Raw genomic sequence first — 19,037 nt, forward strand, 5'->3', positions numbered from 1 at the left:
TGCCATGTTATAGGCATTTCTGAAATCTAGTGGTAGAAATAGCGTACAGCATCAATTGTCGCTGTAAATTGTGAGATAATTTACATTTCATTGGTGAATTATGAGAATGGAAGTAAAGAAATAGTGGAAGCGGGATCAATAATTTTTCTATGATCACATGTTCACATAATAAATTTTTACCTAATATTTTTTGTTAAAGGTCAAATTAGAAAACGCGATTAAATATAAAAAAAAATCTCCATGCGTAATTTAAATTGTACTCTTTTAAATAATTTTAATCTATTTATTTAATGTGATTCATTATTTTTCCGGTCTCACTGTTTTTTCCATGCCGTGCATTTATTTTCTACTTTTGAGTGATAAACACAAATATACAAAAGACGATCATTAAGTGATATTTGGATTATGATATGGTGAAGCAACAAGAGATCTCAGCCAAGGCTTTAAACGTTGACGATGGATAAAAAAAAAAAAAAAATCAAAACAATCATTAAAATGTAAGCCTTTATTCTCATGTGCCTCCGGTGTATGCCTGCACGTCTGTTTTCACTTTTGAGGGGCACTTAGCCTCTATACTTGACTGGACGAAGTTTTTCCCCTTCAGTTTGTTGCTGGGATTCGACCAACGGCCTGCCACCTGCGATTTCGGATCTTTTGAGGTTGTTTTTAATTGTGCTTCATAAATAAATTTTGACTAGATTTGACATATTCCTAAATTGAGCGACCAGATTAAAATTGAAGGAACAGATGAACAAATTGAGGGAACAGATTAGTAAATTGAGAGCAAAAATGACTAAACTGAGAGTACAGATAACTAAATTAAATGAGATTAGTAAATTGATGGCACAGATTAATAAACTCAGTGAACATTAATAAACTGAGGACAATGATTAGTAAATTGAGGGAGTAGATAAGATTTTTTTTCTCATACACTGGCATCAAAGGGGCCCCGTAGCTGTCTTGAGTGCCTTAAGTAGATCCCCTTCTATTTTTCTTTACATCTGTAGTCCAGGTTTCATCAACATGCTCTGATGTTAATAGAAGAAATACATCGGTAAATATTCATATTACTCAGATATAAAACACAAGCGTTTGTTTCTCAAACATATACACATACGCATTTGTTATGAATAGGTGAATGAGAGTCATCAAACTCCGTGCACGTTGCTTTATCTGCAGCTGTGCCACAACCAATATGGCGGATTCGTTGACGATTGCAGGAAAGAGAATCACACAAGGCGGTATTTACGGCCTATATATCTATGGCGGGAACAGTCGAAGGCTCGAAGTAACCAGGAAGAACTTGTTTTCCGATGTATATCTTGCGTTGCTCTTGGACATTCATGTGAGTTGAATGATGCGCTCGGTGCGATACGATGTTAATGCTCGTTGTTCAGCCCTTATATTAAATGCTGTATACTGCTCAGTTGTGGTGCATTCACGTTTACGAAGGCTTAAAGCTGCCCACATTAATGCACTGATGCTCCTTGTTCGTGTTCGAGATGGCATATTGCCTGTCAGTTGTTTGTGACTAAAAGAGTGATAGCATTTAATGGGCTAACAAGACAGCTGATTTGTAGTTTCATTAGTCGATTAGACAAAACAAAGAACCACATAATAGAAGCCCTGGTCAGCCCAGTGAAACGCTGTTTTAGATTCACCTCTAAGGTTAGAATGCATTGAAGCGAATACTTAGTATTTATTTGACTTGTACACCTTTATATCTTTTATGTTTAATCATTTGTGATTGTGTTATGTTTGTGTGTCTGCAATAAAGAGTTGATTATTTCAACACGTTTACTGATATAGAAGTTCAACGTGAGTAAGTTTATTTTGAGATTAATCTAGTTGGCTAACGTTATTACTAACACATTTCTGAATGTAAATTAATTTTGAACACAGCTAATGCAGATTCTCGCGATAAATATACGTATATATGCGATATATAAGTACTAAATATGTCTGTGGCATACCTAAAGCGACAGGCAGACCAATCCCACTCTTCCACTAGATGGCAGAAGATACCATTGATATGTGATTTCCTTCCGTTATTTATTTATGACGTTGGCTCAATTAAGTTTGGAAATCACTGCCTTTGAGCATAAATCAGTCTCCTGATGATCTACTATGCGAATTGTTACCAACTCTAAGGGTCACATACCCCCTTTATTATCTGTGTTCTTACTTTTTATAGGACTTTATTGGAGTTCAGAGCATCATAATGTCTCACAATCAAGCCAAAGTAAAGCCAGATGAACTTTTCTTGGAGGTAAGTCGATCTGAACATGGAATTTTATTGTAATATAATATAGCAGCAGCAACAATGCTGCTGTAATGTTTGAACCTAACACTCTCTTATTGTGAAATTATCCATTGATGAACCGGGCTTTAACCATGCAGTGTAAATCCAGCCTAATGTCCAATTTATGACCCTAAAATTGTGAAGGCGTAGATCAGACAACAACCCTATTATCTCAAGGGTGTATTGGATTACCAAGGTTTTATTTTGATGATAAACTGGCATGCCTTTTTTATTGCTAGAGATCAAAACGACAGTACCCATAAAACACACTAAATTTAAACGCACACATCATATTTACACTAAAGTATAAATAGAAAGGTACAGTATTTGCCGCGTCAACTTGACCATGTTTTCTTTTCAGTCTGTTTTAGATGGCTCAGGGGATTTACGTGAAATGCTACCAGCTTTCAACAGTAGTCATGAGTCCCAGAAAGGGATTGTATCACCATGGAAAGCTAACAAATGCAGCAGTGAAATGGGAACAGGTAAAGGCATTACACTCATTCTGTAAATACTGTAGTTATGTATTTGCTTTATACAGTAGATATGGTATTTATGTATACACACACACACTTAAAATATATTGTCTCTCACTGCATATATATATATATATATATATATATATATATATATATATATATATATATATATATATATATATATATATATATATTAAACCTATGCTGTTTAACTCATATCCCTCAAATACAATATAAATCAGCATACCCTGTGTGACTACATAGAACATTTTTTTGTAAAGAACATTTTGGGAGCGACTTCTCCTTTAATGTCAAAGCTGTCATTGTTTCAACAACATGTCGGTTTTCAACACATGTGTTTCAAACAGTTTGTACTTGAGACATAAATACAGTGGGCCCCCGGGTTACGAACTTAATCCGTTCAGCGGCTACGCTCGTATCTCGAAATGCTCGTATAGCGGGCAATCCAAACCCATGTTAATTCGTGAATGCGTGCAACGCGCGCAGAAGCCTTAGGTAAAAACAATATATTAATATTGAGTGACATAATCTACTGTACAATTGCATTAAATAACAAATACAAAGGAAAAATGATTTTTACCTTTGGAAAGACGTGACTTGAGCTGAGATAAGCAGAGGGGAGCAGAGACGAAAGCTTAAAGTCAACACGGTAAAGCAGATATGCTATTGGTCTTACAGTGTCACAGTAACTTTTTCAGTCAGGGTTTTCTCTTCTTCCTTCCATCCCAACCAGCTGTGCCATCAAGCTAGATAAAGGCGTTCGGCCAATAGCATATCGGCACTTCTGTGATTGACGTGTGACGTCGGCCAATAGCATCTCCGTGAGTGAGACCGGGTGACCTTAATCGACCAACAGCATATTGGCGTCTCCTTGACTGACTGATACTTATTGGCACGTTTTTTTTAAACGGTTGGAATGTATTGACATCTTATTGATTAAAACACATTTAAACTTGTGACGATTCTTTGTCCTGCAATCGGCACACTTAATTTCAAGTCAGCTGTTTTTCCCGACGTGAATTGAGCTGGGTGGTGGCGGAGGGGAAGGTTTGCATGTGTTATATTAACAAGGCACCACACTTATAGATTGTTCGAGCATCAGTTTACTGTTCGGTTCAGCTCACAGTATTGCAACAATGGCGCTGCCCCAAAGCATGTTGGGAGGTTGCTCGATTGACATGACTTGCAATTATGTCAAGCATCTACTGGATGGTACTATAATACCACCCGTATCAGAGAGCAGACCTACGCTCGGACATAGCGCGCGACGCACATATGCTATTGGTGTTACAGTGTTACAGTAACTCTTTCAGTCAGGGTGCAAATCACGGAGATACTAAAACATCATCCTCTTATTTCTTCCTTATCTAACAGATAAAGTTTGCAAAGTCTTCAAAACATTCCGTTTTTCACTCATTTTGTCTCCTTCCTTCCAACCTGTCCCATCAAGCTAGATAAAGGCGTTCGGCCAATAGCATATCGGCATTTCTGTGATTGACGTGTAACGCCGGCCAATAGCATCTCCGTGAGTGAGACCGGGTGACCTTAATCGACCAATAGCATATTGGCGTCTCCTTGACTGACTGATAATTATTCGCACTTTTTTTTTTAAACGGTTGGAATGTATTGACAATTAATTTAAAAAAAAACACACATTTAAACCAATGACAATTCTTTGTCCTGCAAAAGGCACATTTAATTTCATGTCAGCTGTTTTTCCCTTTAGCTGTACAAACACTACACTTAAATGGTAATATATTTACACACCGTGAGTGAGACAGTCAGTGTGACATTGTAAGAGCAATAGCGTTTACGTTACCGCCACAAGTATGTACTAATGATTTAAAATGACGCAACTGCTGAATTTGTTGACGCAGTTAAGCGAGAACTTTCTACACACTCAATGGCTAGAATGTCGGAATGCTCGTAAGGCGAGAGGTTTGTTCGTAAGCGGAGGACAAAAATCTCCCTGATCCACGCTCGTAAGGCGAATTGTTCGTAAATCAGGGTGCTCGTAAGCCGGGGGCCGACTGTATGAGTTTTTTGGTACTGACATTTCTAAAAAGGGAGTAAAACGTCTAGTTGGCGCACCATGCTTCTCAATGTGTGCCTGCCACGACCCCTTTATGATGTCGTTCAATTTCGTGGGCCACGAAACATCCATCTAGACCACTTATCCTCATGAGGGTCGTGGGGTGAATGAAGGAGCCAAAAACGGGCGTTTTACTGACTATGGAATTCAGAACAGTGTCTATAGATAGCACTCGCCAACACATATTCCTCCTATCAAATCAGTCCCTGTGGGAACTCAGTTTGCATAACAACAGTTCAGCAGTTCCTGGCTTTGAATTTCTGGCTGTGTGCTCCCAAACACACATTTTTGCCACTTTGGCATTTCGTACAGTAAAATGTTGTAACTAATATATGAAACATTGCAATTTACTTGGCTGACTCGGTGCAAAATCGTGTTTATGGTGGAAATCAACACTGTAACATGGTTACAGGCTCCAAAAAATTGACTTTTAATAATAGGCCCCACTAAATAATTACCCATATCAAAGGTGTCTTTTTGTTCTTAAACATTAGTGTTGTATATCGTGACTTGTTTTGTAGCTTAATATTTTCTCCTTATAAAGATTTTGAGTTATTCTCTCCTTTGGTTTTACATTTGCACCAAGAAATTGCACTTTATTAGGAACCCTAAAAATGTCTCAATAGTGTTTTTAGTACAGAGGGTACACAAGTGACAAGTTCAATACTAAAGCAAAGATGAAATGGAACATGACATACAAGTATAGTACAAAGACACATTTTATGGACTCTTGAGAGAAGGATGAAAATATTGTATAGTGTTGGAAACAATTAAGCTTCAAAGCTCTGAGGATCCCAAATGCATAAATTCATCTCTGGAGCTTATCAGCATGTATTGTTTGCATTTCCTTATGTCAGGTGTGAACTCAAGTGAGGGATTGGACACTTTGATGGAAGAAGAAGAAAAGGCCAAGTTTTTTGGAGAACTTGAAGCACGAGCTTCGTCAAACATCGATTATTGCCAGTTGAACAAGGAGATTGACATTACAAGTCATACTTCCAGTATTAACCTCAGGTGTGTAAATACAAACAGCAGTTGTGTTTCCTTGACTTACAATTTGCTTTCCATTTAAAGCAAAACATGAAATTTAATGACTGGATAAAATTGGACCTTTTTTCTGGCGTCCACAAACATTTTTGAACTCAATTAGGTGTTTTTTGAGTTATATGACAATAAAGAACACATTGCATGTATGAAAGTAGAATCTCCTCTAGCAAAGTATCATTTGAGTACCACTACCAGTATGTAGACTTCGTCTGTGCAAAAGAATTAAATGTAAAATGTGTTCACAATGTGTTAACATTGGTTTGATTGTTGTTGTTTTTTTTAATCCAGTACCGCGTTTGTTAAGGTTTATTAAACTTTCAAGTACAATATTTTAATGTTTGTTTTTAAGCAAAAGTTTCTTGATACAAATCATTTAACTTTTGTGCAGGACATAAAACCTACAACCATGATTTAAGTACGATATTGCCAATTTTCTATTTCCTCTTAATGTCGTTGATGTTCAAAGCTTCAATAATACATATTTTATATTTACAGTATTGAGCATGCGTGTCTTTTATAAGGGTATAAACAATTTCACATTTTACCATTTTCTTGTCATTCTTTGCATGTGTTCTTTCCAGGTAAAAGATACCCACTTATCCAAAAATAATTAGATTTAATTCATAATCCATCCATTTTATGAATAATTTGAGGATATTACTGTTACACTTTACTGAGAATGGGTCTTATCCGTGCAGAATTGCTGAAGACGCACCTGATCTGAATGATGAAGACCAAAACAAGATTGCTGGCTCTCCATGTAAGTCGCAAGTACTGTATTTATCTGGCTGCTCTTTTGTCCCTGTTTATCCCCTGTTTTTACTTCCATGTTCATAGGTTTGCCACAGAGCAGTAAAGATTTTGAAGAGGAATTTGAAGATGTTGAAAAGGTTTGTTGATTTACAGTATATCTGACACAATTTGACTTAAAAGGTTGATCTGTTGGGTTCATCTTGAGCAATTGTATTCTCTTAGCTTGGCTGTTAGTGATGAACCCAACTCACCCTTTTGGGCCCAAGTGGCTTTCAGGAAGGTTGCTTGGTCACCACTGTCATGTCACATGCTGCTTAGAAAGAGACTCTCTCGAGACTCCTGACCGTGTCCCATCAGTGTGTGCTTGAGCTGATTGCTGGCCATTAGCGGCAGCATTAGCTGTCATCATTACTCTCATAAACATTACTGTTGCAACTCAGCAAATGTTTATTGATTTCATGGCTGACAATTGCTTCTTTCATGAGATGAGAATTGTGAAGACAAAAAAAACCCCAAAAGTTTAAGTCTTTGGTCCTTTTTTTTTTTTTTGTCTTGCAGAAGTATCGAAGGTGTCCAGTTATTACAAAAGGTAAGGAAGACCCTTTAACTCAAGGATGTCAAATGTACGGCCTGCGGGCCGGATCCGGCCTGCAAGGAGGTGTAATCCAGCCCCCAAGATAATTTTGTGAAGCACGAGAATAAATAATAGGACCGAACTCATTAGTCTGCCGTCCATAGTGAATAAGTAAAAAAATATTACTTTTACAACCAATGCCCCTGTAACTTAGAAGCAAAAGTGAAAAGTTGCCACGCTTGTACAAAAAAGCTTGCTGATCGCTTCCGTGACAGCAAATGGAACACTACACCAGCGTTCATGTTAGCATTAGAATCTAGCTTGCTCTTGCTACTGCTCATCGCAGGTAAAATTGCTCAATCTCTACAGAGTTTGACAATGGACAGGTTTCGCCATCACGGCCGTTACCAGACATTCGTTTTTGGTCCATGTTGTAATGTAAAAAAAAATCAGTCTTTCTTGTAAAATTTGCTTCATTCACGGCTCAGCAGTTTATCACACCGCTTCAGTATGTCAACTTCTTTTGTTCTTTTGTATATACAGTATAAACTTTCCACAAAAAAAAAAAAAAATATATATATATATATATATATATTTTTTTTTTTTTCTTTTTTTTTCTTTTGGGGGGGACAGGGGTTTATCCTGTTATCTGTGCCTCCACCTGTGTGAGAAAAGTTAGCATTGCAGCATAGAGCAGGTGTATTGACCTAGATGATATACTTAGAGAGAGGAAGGGCGTATTGACAGATATCTATATTTTTCTTTCAATGTGATCTATCTACTGTATGTGCTAATCAGATGAACATTGCTTTCAGATTCTGTGGATAATTTCTGCAATGACTCTCAAGGACAAAAGGAAGACAGAAGGAAAGAAGCACTAAAAGTGTTAGAATCTCAGGACAAAGGTAACACACAACATGCATAATTTGTGTCATGTGTTTTTAACTTTTTTGCTGTGCTTCTCCCACACTTGAAGGGGTAGTACCAAAGCTGAGCTTCTAACTGGGTTCCACTCAATGACCAGCCTCTTGTTTTTCCTTTTTTTTTCCTTTTTTATTTTGATTTTCCTCAATCCTTGTTATGTTGGTCACAGATAAAAAACCGGCTGTCTGCTCAATTCTTGCTTCGGATCCACAGCTACTGTATAGTAATTTAATGTCTGCGCCTAAAATCATCTTACGGCGTGATGGCGTCTATTGCTGACTCCGCTCTAGTCACGGCTACGTAATTGTTCCATTTATTTACCTTGATTACGCGCAGCTTCGTGATTAACGTGCTCGGCTTGCGCTCACGTGACAGCTGTCAAAAAAAAAGGCCGTTCGCTGTGACAATTTGTGTCCTTTCATTTCAAGGACACAATTGTTTTTGTCGATCCCAGTTAAATTATTATTTTTTAAAAATCCTGTTGGCTTAAAAAAAAAAAAAAAGCGTATTTCCCTTGAGTATCGCAAATTTTAAACTATAATTCACAACTTTTTTTTATCATGATTTGAGCCTTGTGGCTTTTAGTCCAGTGCGTAATATCTGTAGTTTTGTTTGCTTGTTTGTTTTAACTTGTCACCAGTGCGTCATTCCTGAAGTTTTTTTGTTTGTTTCTTTGTTTGTTTGTTTGTTTTTTAAACTAGCCAACAGGGAGCAACTATCAAACAGAACTGAAAAGATGTGCGTTTTTACGTAAAACCATACTTCTGTATACATACCTGATGTTACGACCTGCAGCTTATAGTCTGGTCCAACTTGTCCGTGACAAAAATGTTTTTTGTTCAATTTTTATTGCTATGGCGTACATGCCGATGCAGCTCAGAGGCCGGTTTAGAGTAATTTTCATTCATTGGAATGACCACTGTGGGATTCATCTTTTTGATAGAAAATATAGTTTTCCCATGTTTTATAAATACCTTGATTGTGGAGTGTAATATGTTTGCTTTTTTTGGCAGGTCTGTTCTATGAACAGAGTACAGGGTCAGATATGGATGCTCTTCACAATGCCTACCAACAGATTCATACTGGACAGGTTTCAGATGACCTTAAACAACATCATCTGTCACTGGATTGGAATGAGAGCAACAATAGACCGATTGCTTTGTCCTTCAAACGTCAGCAAGCCACAAAGTCACTTGAATGTGCTTCTACTAATGAGTCTGGTACTGTATTGTATTATGAACCACGCATACCTAATGTGTTAAAAATCTGCCTGAATTTAAATATTATTTTTATTTATCTATCTATTTATCAACTTTTTTTGTAAAAATGCGTAGCAAAATGTGGATTGTTAGGGCGGGTGGGTGGTGTCTAGGACTAGTTAATGCCAATTCAGTTCATTTCAAAGGGGAACATTAATTTACTATACAAGTAAAATGCGGTACAGTATAAGCTTTGTCACAAAATGTATCAGATATCAGTTCATCAAGTTATGTACCCATTTGCACTGCCCTTCAAATTTGAGCAAACAAAACACATTTTTTAATTCGCCAAAAGGCATTCATTAGCCTGGTTGAAATTTGTACATTCACTTGAGGAACATGATCAGCATCTATTCTGTATCTAGAATTACCCACTGCTGAAGAACTGATGCGACCCATCCGACCAGTCAGGTTAGTGATACAATATGTTCTCTTCAATCAGACACTTGTGTATAATCGTTTGCTTTCTCACAGAGAAACAAATGCTGATATTAAAACTAAACCGTCGTGGACAGAGCATATTTTGAGGTTATGCTTATTTGTTTCATTACTGTGTAATGTATAGTGTATGTATGATATGTTTTTAAATTGGTTCATATAATTTATAACAAACATCATCTTCTGTTTCTCACATTACTTGATCATAGTGAAGATGACGAGGAGCTCATCCGTCCATTAGACAGAACTTTTCCAATTTTGACCATCGATGAGGAACACCATGAAGAACCACAGCAGGCAGAATCAATAAAGGTTCAAGAAGTCAAGAAATCTAAAAGCTCACTCTTCATACATCCGGAACATTCGAAATCTGGCTTGACCCATCACATCAGAGATGAAGTAGAGAGACTGATGCAGGAACAGAACACAGGGGCTCCTTCCATGGCTTCTCAGCTTGGAAAAGAAAAGAAAGAACATGTGAGATAAATGTAAAATGTTAGATTATACTGTAGTGTAGATGTCTTATTTGAAAGACTGTGTGGTGTGCCAACAGTGGAATCTTTAAGGTGTAACTTCTCAAGCATAGCTGCCAATCAACAGAAATTCACGTCCAGGACAATTTGCCTAAAAATCCTTTTGGGCCCCCAAATACCTCTAGCTGTGGTACTGGGCTGAGGCCCCTGAAGTGTGTTTAGCAGCTCATGGATTGAGCTATGTGAACTTTGAGGAAAAAAATGTTGCAAAGAAATTATATACATATACAGTACAGTACATACAGATACAGTATGTTTATCACCAATCAGCATTTTTAACCAACAAAAGAATTACCCCTCTCATTAAAAAAAAAAAAAAAAAAAAAGTGAATCCACAGGTGCTAAACTGCAAATGTGTAGGGGTCCAGTGTACATGACTCTAAATACAGACAACAATCATACATATATAGATTGTGTAAATTCAGTCTTCGCAGAACGGAAGTTGCATGCTGGCATGCTTGATTATGGTTTGAACTTTGAAATTGTGTGCATATTTACAGTTGGTTTCCAGAAAATCTGGCCAGATTCCTGATTGTACAATTTAAGGGTCATTTGAATCCAAAGTTTCCACTGTTAATGTGGCTTATATCATAACGTATAATTGCATACACATGGCCAAGTTAGATTTGCTCATCGTAGTCACTGCAGTTAAAATCAATATTTTAAACACATTCTTTGTATTTTCTCACAGCGTCCCCAGCGCAGTACCTATAATCCTCCCTCAACATTGTCACTAAGGAAACCATTTGTGGCAACTTCATCGGTACAGAAAATTGAGGGTAAAAGGATGACAAGAGCGAATAAATGTCCTGCTGCAACCAAATCTTCTGTATCCCAAGCAATAAAGACCAGCCACAAAACTGCGAAAACCAAAGAAAAAGATGACAACAATGCAGGTTAAAACTAACGTTTACTCACAAAATATTTTGAATGACCTTCTTCCAGGCTAAACCAATGATCATTCTAATTATTTCAACACGATATATGTAACTGCAATAAAATGTAATGTGTTTTCAGTCATTTTTTTCCCTTACTTTGTAGACCCAGGTCTGAAAATGGGCAGTGAGCTCGTGGTATCTGTCCAGTCATTAGTGAATGTCCTTCAACAGCAAATGGCAGCCAACACTTGCCAGGAAGTATCAGATGTATGATATTTGCATCCCTGCCTTTGTCATACAATTGTCAAAATCCATTCACTTTCCATTTACCTTACATGCTTCTAATTCTGGGCATGAATAGTTGGGTTTCCACATCAACACTCCACTTAATGCTATACTGCCTTTTTGCATGATAGGTGAAACCTCCTCCAAGACAAGTAAAACAGTCGCTAAGAATGAAATGAACCGGATAGTTAAGAACATTCATTGGCATGCTGCTGTTTATTTAGATCTTCATATGTCAAGATGGTTGTGTTTACATACTCTCTAGCATGTTTTTTGATCAGATGTGTTTTGTTTTGTTGTTTTTAATTCTGAAGGGCATTCCACTGTTTGAGGAACTAACAGGTCAATTGACCCAGAAGGAAAAGGAACTGCAAACAATGAACCTACAAATAGAGGAGCTCCAGCAGCAAAACTATGTTCTGCAAAGCAAGGTTTATAAACATGCACACAAAGAACAACTGTATTTTTTGAGGAGTCAGAAATCAAGGTTCGAATCTGGGTTTGGGGTTTGTTAAACTGATACATTTCTAGATGTTATCTACTTTGTGCTTTCTTGTGCTGACAACTTACTTGTGCTCGGGGAGAGCATGCAAAGTTCACACAGGAAAGCTGGAGCGGTGGTTGAACTCAGGTCCTTGAACTGTGAGCCAGACGTGCTAACCACTGCCCCAACGAGCCGCTGCAAAGAAGTCAAACAAGCCAAATTGTGCCAAACTGATCTTAATTAACAGGACTGCTAATATCTTATTTCAAATAGGGCACCAAATGAAAAAGTATCTGGAAAAAAAATCAAAAAACAAATTTAAGTAATGCACCAAAGAACGCAACTCATCATATGGACAAAATTATTCGCAACTCTGTTAAAGACAAACCTACAATGCTTGTTTGCACAACAGAATTTGCTTAAGTAGTAGCTGTGTATGAAAATGGTTTTATTGGAAAAGGAAACCTCGGGAGGGTCAGTCTTTTTAGTATTTTTCACTCACCTTTCAAGGCCAATAGAATATCATGTGCTATGTCTATGTAAATCTGCGTGGTATCATATGAAAGATTGATATCCATTCCTTACTTTGAACTGCATGTAGATAATACCTGCATTATGAGTGTGAAAACACTGCCTTTCAATGTCACAGTTATCACTGCAGTGCTCAATTGGCTTATAATAAGGGAAGCATTAGTCAAGTGTGTCAGCTCCTGTCCTTTAAAAAACGTATTTGACCAGAATTTAATTGTTTATTATTTTAAAAGACGGAAATTCTCGTCCATGGCTCTCACTGGCTTCCTGTCAAGCTGTGCTTTTTCTCCTCTTTGTAGTTGCATCGTGCAGAAGAAGCCAGGAAAAAGTTTAGAGTGCCACAGAAAGCAGAGCCTATGACAGAGGAAGCCCTCCAACAGATTAATAAAGAAATTAGAGATCAGGAAGTCATCATTAATGGGTACCAACAGGTAAGCAATTTAGAAATGTCTTCCTCTGACTCTCTCATTCCTTTTTGCTTTTATCTTGGAGTCCGTACTGCACTGTTCGCGATCCTATCCATGTAGCATGTCTGTATGAAGTGGTATTTGACTTAAACTGGGGCCTTTTTCCTACAAAGGCAGAACGGTGAACACCACATCCGCCTCACCATAATTTATCCCCCCATTTTCATAACATATTATAGTACCTCACTAAGAAGTACGTCTACTAGCTAAGTAGTTTTTTAATTGTGATCTACACAGAATGCTTCACTTGTTGTATGGTGATATTGTACAGGAAAATGAGAAGCTCTACTACCAGTTGAAAGCTCAGCAGGCTAAGAGTACAGCCAATGAACAAGCCATGTTTCAAGAAAATCAAAGACTTCAAAGTGAGCTGGTTTTCACAAGGTAAAGTAAAAATGTGCACAATTGGCAACCAAGACATGACAGGTTACTAAAAGGTGAATGGAAGATGGTTTCTTCGTTTACACCATAAGAAATGTCCCCTTTAAATGAAGTCTAAATGGTATTTTTGTGTTCAGCCATTCTGTCTGTTTGCTTTTCTGTCGCATTTAGAGAGCAGCTCAGCAAATCGTCAAGCTCATTGAATCATCGTATTAAAGACTTATTAGCTGACATTAATATAGCTCAGGCAAGTATATCTTGTCACGCATATGTCTTTGATCTTAAGTCTATTTAAAGCGTCCTGACAGGATTTTGATGTGTTTCTTTCAAGTAGAAGAATGAGGCCAAACTGTCAGAGGACATTGACAGACTGAGGCAGGAGAACCAGGCTCTGCATCTGGAGATGGAACTAATCAAGGAGAGAGCTATGGTTAAAGCACAGACTATCTCCACCTCTGGTAGGACTGATAACAAACTGTGCTACAATAGATTTAAGATACAGTAGATTATTATTTGTTTATATATTAAGGAAATCATAAATGTGTATTGAGAGTTGGTACGCTTTTTGCATGTGCCAGTCAGTGTACCCGTGGATACACACAAAGAAGAAGTCCTGGCACTGAAGAAGCAGCTCCAGTGGTTTACGGAAAACCAGGAAGTGTTGTCCAGAAGAGATGCGGAGCGACTGAAGGCTGCTACAGCAGAGATCAATTCCCTTAAAGTTCAGGTCAGTTTCTGTGTGCGCTTGCTCCGGATAATCGTATATATGTATGTTATTCGGTCAGTCAATTGCATCAGTCAATATGAGGCTTTTTCAGAAAAATCGTAATTGTCAGGGGGTTTTCTGTTCAAACATGAATAGAATCTTACTTTCTCATGTAACAGTAAATGCTTTTCAGTCACTCTGGGCGGGAAGTAAACGGCAGGCATGGCTAACAGAGTGGTTTTATGTTTGAAATGCATCTCCGATCATTTGCCCATTAACTCTTTCAGTGCCGAGCGTTATTGGAAAAGGCAACCAATCGGCCGGCCGATGTTCAGCATTTTCACTCGTCCTTCAAGGCCTACAGAATATTTTGTGCAATGTCTCTGTAAACAAGGGTGGCATCATATGAAAAATTGATTTCCGTTCCTTACTTGGAATTACAAGTATGTCATGTATGTGTAGTATGTATGGCTTTCTTCCCTAACGTGAGCAACACTGCCATCCACTGGTCACTGTTCATCACAACAGTGCTCAATCGCCTTAACTTATTCAATGCCATAGATGAGAATGGTCGTCTTTTAAAATAGTAATAACAATAATAAATATGCTTTTGTTTTGTTTGTTATGGAGAGGAGCTGTCACTTCTGTCACTCTTGACTAATCATCCTCCTATAAGCCAATTGAGGACTGTAGTGGTAACTGTGGCCTCTAGATGGCAGTGTTTACATATCAGAATCGGTATCTGCCCGAAAAAGTCCTATCAGTTTTAAATTGCACTGTTTTTGGAAAAACGCTGACAAATAAAAAAGCATGGCACAGCAGATGAAAGATGCGGACTGATTTTATTAAAATTGGACTGTCTTTAAAATACTTGAATTATAAATCATGTCATACAGTCCCAACATGTCTTCTGATTGAAGCTGCTGCAATGTTGTGCAGAACAAATGGGTGCGCAAAAATCACGGTTTTGCCTGTGCCGGCCATAAGTGATAGCGATGCAAATCTCCATAGTACGTTTCAATGAAATTAATTTTAAAAGATAGTGCTCATTTTCAGGTAGAGCGCATGAAAGCCCAAGTGAGTAAAAGAAGTGTGGGACAGATAAAAGTGAAAACAGTCAACTTTAAAAGAATGCAGGACTTGGAGCTGCAGGTATGGCTCACCTCACACGCAAAATATAATGAGACAGCTGGTTTTAAGTGTTAATTGTTTAAAAATTGACCAGGTAAAACAGCTGGAGCAGATACTGAGATCCAGAAACCCAAACTCGTTGCCAGCTCTCATCGCCGCCGCAGCCGTTACTGATGCTAAATGGGATGCGGCCAAAGATATGAACACCCTTCTCGAGCAAAGGATACAACACATTGAGGCAGAGATGGAGAAACGTGATGAAGATGCCAAACAAAACCTACGTTCTATGGAGAAACAGTTTCAGGACACCAAGGTATGACTTGTTGAGGGAACACGTCAGGATAAAATAGAAATATTGCTTCCAAATTGCGAAAAATCGAATATGAAGTATTATTTGCTCATCCTTGCACACTGCAAGTTGGATGGTTCATACTCGTATGATTCACGACGCATATGAGAATTTTGGTTGGAGTGTTGGTTGCTCGTTGCTCTTTTTTTTTCCCGATAATTATTATGAGTGCCATTTTTAACATCAACCCTAAGAGTTTGAAACATGGTGTATTTTATCATCTGTCCAAACGATCTGGACTATAAATTGTAGCCACTATTGTCAGCTAAGGTAGGATTTCACAGTCGTTTTCAAGTCATGGTATCCAACTTGGCTCATAAAAAAAAGATCAGAGCGGATCTTTACAATGTACAAAATTTGCCATGGCAGGAGTCTCCTTTTACTACTCTGATTGGAAAATTGTGTGAAATGTTTCCATATCAAGACATTTTGCCTTCTTAGACTTATTTTTTACAGTATCTATCTTGTAGTTCATATCGCTGGCGCCAATCCATCCTGGTGAATTTCTTGTTGTTGGGGAACATTTTTTGTGTACCGCACTATAAGATGATCAGATGCTGTCACTGCTCTTGCTTTGGGACGGTCAAAATGCACCGAGTTGAGACGATGCTTACGTTAAAGCAACATAATCTCTTAAATGCACAGTCAGTTAGTGCTCAAATAAGCGCAAAACCGCATATCTGTGTCTCACCATGTAGCTGCGTTACGAACACCAGATCTCTGAGTTGGAACAGCAGCTCAAGCGCCAACAGGAGGCGTCAAGTACTGAATCGTGGATGTCGCAGGTTGAAACAATGAATAACAAGTTACAGCATATAAAGGAAAACTATGAGCAGAAGGAAACTTTTCTTCAGGATCAGATTGAAACTCTCAAAAAACAACTCCAACAAAAGGTTAGTATTTTTTATATCTACTGCCTAGCAATGAAAATGTTTTTTAATTGCAAAGTTTTCCACGATTATTCACGTTTCTTCAAAACAGATAGTTACTTGCACAAAATCTTGGAATTATATATGTACAGTCGGTGTAAATCACCTATTTCTCTCAGACCCTGCACAGCCCAAGCCGACACCAACGGCAGGCTGAGGAAGCTCAAGGTGCCCGCATAACCCGACTCAACCAAGAGTTGGCTACTAAAACACGGACTATTCAGGAGTTGACTCGTACTGTAGACAGACTGCAGAAAGAGAGGAGGAGCATGCTCTCCGGCCCTAATGTAGAACAAGACTCTCAAAGAAGAGAGACAAAAGCACCACCCTCAGCCTGTGCACAGGAAGAAATCTTCTCTGGCGCTGAGTGCGAGAGAACCGAGCAGCCCGCCGCCTTCGCAGGTATGCGCGTGACGACTTGCAAGAAACTCTTTTTTATTTGTGCGTGTTTTGCGGCTATGGCGGCCCAGTATGAACTCCTTTATTACGAACAATAGCTAATTTGGCGGAAAATGCCAGATTGAATATGTTTACATAAACAAGTGAAAACGTATAGTTTGCGATCAATGTGCTCAACGTACAACACGATCGATAAGAAGAGCAAATCCTTACGAAAATGCGTAAGTAGCGAATGTTGTCATAGTTCTCCTGCACAACGCGTAGCGTATATTATTTGATCCTATTGTATTTTATAATTCCACTGCACAGGAAGTCACATCACAGAGGTGATGAAGGAGAACGACACCCTTCGGGAGCGTATAAAGCAGCTTGAGCTTCACAGTGAGCAGCAAAAGGAGGCACTCAAAGCTGATGTTGTGCACACAAAGGAGGAGCTGTGCAGGTATGGAGACAACTTTGAGCCTCAGCAACAGAATGGGGATGTCTGAGTATGAATTGTTGTGTTCAGGCAAAGGAATCACTTTTTGGAGCAGATTTCCACGCTGAAGGCAGAAAGCCTCAAGGCGTTGGACCAAATGCGTGCCACTTATGCCGTGGAGCACTCTTCTTCAAAGGTTGCCCATCTTACCAATGAACTCAACACTCAGGGGGTAATCGTTTCACACCATATCGCACGTGTTTATTTTGAGAGGAATCGATAGCAATGTCTAAAACTGTTTTTGTTTTGTTCGTTTGTATTTCCATTCCGCACCTTCAGGTCAAGATAAAGGTTTTGCAAGATCAGCTGAAGGAACTGCATGGGGCCAAAGAAGCACTTGCCATATCACTATCTCGAGAGTCAGCTTTGGAAGCTCAGGTTTCAGTCCTTAGTCCTCAAGATGTTTTTTGTTTTGTTTTGTTTTGTTTTGTTGGGCTTTTTTTGAGTCTTTGTGTGCATTACTCTGAACACCATTCATCTATAAAATTCTGTGTTCCCAAGCTTTCGGATGTGCAGTTAATGCGCAAATGTTTTCCACATTCTGTAGCCAACAATTTTGTTCAGAAGTGCTAATTTACAATATTCATTATAAATCAGTGTACCATAACAAATCTTTGATTTATATATTTTTGCTGGGCTTTAGCTGAGAACGTCATCCATTTTCTCTTCTACTCTCAAGCTGCATTTTTCCCATGGGACTGTTTTTGGCACAGTTCTCCGTTTGAGGATCATCCAGAGTAATTGCACTTTGAAGGTAATTTGGATACTTTTCATGTGTTGTTTTTCTACTTTTCAGGTCGGTAAACTCTTAAAGGAACTGAATGAAATGAAAGAAGCACAGAGTCCAGAGGTAAAACTCCTATGTAGCCTGGAGGAAAAGATCCTCACCATGGAGCTAAAACACCAAAACAGAGAGCAAGAGTTGAATCAGGTAGAATGGCTTGAAACATATGATAGAGATTGTCATGGTACAAATCGGTGTTGGAAAATGGCCTTTGGCAGACAAGGCATTGTTCACTAAATCGTTTTTGTTTTTTTTAAATATAGTTGGTTAGTCACGTCAAGAGTTCTGAAGCACCTCCAGCTATATTTGATTTGGATTCAGGATGGGTTTAAAACCAGAATACAATTGATAGTATGTGTGGGGTTTGATCCTCCATATTCTTCTCACAGATCATTGGGGGTTCGTGGCTGGAGGGTGATCAGCAGGCACAAGTGGAATATTGGAGGTGTCTTGCACTGGACAAAACCAAAGATCTGGAAGCGTTCCGCATGGAGTTGGACTCTATTTTGGATATCATAAGACATCTGCAAAAACAGGGATTGATCCTCCCTACTCCCGACTCATGAGCCCCAACAGAGGTCAGACCATCCAAAATGGATGGACCATTTTGAATATTTCGGCTAATTCTCACAATTTCAAAAGCACACTTGTTTATAGCACTATTGTAAAAATAAAATGATCACATTTTATTGACTGGAGTTGCTTTTGGGTCCTACTGGTCACAATTAGAGGCGTCTGGTGGAGTTTTTGTTGGAGGGGGTGGGATCGTTTATAATATTATACTGTACATCAGAATCTATTATATGCATATAC

The 19,037-nt window shown here is 38.4% G+C and overlaps 1 protein-coding gene across 1 annotated transcript; it reads left to right on the forward strand.

Annotated features, from left to right (window-relative positions):
- The first annotated feature begins 1,195 nt into the window (after positions 1–1,195).
- Positions 1,196–18,913, forward strand: cep162 (centrosomal protein 162). The gene is made up of 28 exons (XM_088409506.1): positions 1,196–1,345; positions 2,195–2,269; positions 2,664–2,787; positions 5,752–5,908; positions 6,640–6,701; positions 6,779–6,831; positions 7,253–7,283; positions 8,084–8,173; positions 9,206–9,412; positions 9,817–9,862; positions 10,099–10,366; positions 11,114–11,318; positions 11,464–11,567; positions 11,900–12,016; positions 12,900–13,031; positions 13,339–13,451; positions 13,620–13,695; positions 13,783–13,906; positions 14,027–14,175; positions 15,211–15,306; positions 15,380–15,598; positions 16,333–16,527; positions 16,683–16,965; positions 17,272–17,404; positions 17,471–17,612; positions 17,720–17,818; positions 18,237–18,371; positions 18,614–18,913. Exons 1-28 carry the CDS (start codon positions 1,196–1,198, stop codon positions 18,788–18,790), a joined length of 3,762 nt encoding a protein of 1,253 aa, XP_088265632.1. The 3' UTR covers positions 18,791–18,913.
- Positions 18,914–19,037: the final 124 nt, after the last annotated feature.

This window comes from Hippichthys cyanospilos, chromosome 3, assembly GCF_059441005.1.
Source record: "Hippichthys cyanospilos isolate Australia breed blue-spotted pipefish chromosome 3, RoL_Hcya_1.0, whole genome shotgun sequence".
NCBI lineage: Eukaryota > Metazoa > Chordata > Actinopteri > Syngnathiformes > Syngnathidae > Hippichthys > Hippichthys cyanospilos.

What these genes read in the sequence shown, in the direction of transcription:
- cep162 (XM_088409506.1), top strand. Translation starts at nt 1,196, where the DNA reads ATGGCGGATTCGTTGACGATTGCAGGAAAGAGAATCACACAAGGCGGT. An exon ending in AGTGAGCTGGTTTTCACAAG is followed by an intron (nt 13,452 to 13,619) that starts GTAAAGTAAAAA and finishes TGTCGCATTTAG; the next exon opens with AGAGCAGCTCAGCAAATCGT. An exon ending in ATGAACTCAACACTCAGGGG is followed by an intron (nt 17,613 to 17,719) that starts GTAATCGTTTCA and finishes CCGCACCTTCAG; the next exon opens with GTCAAGATAAAGGTTTTGCA.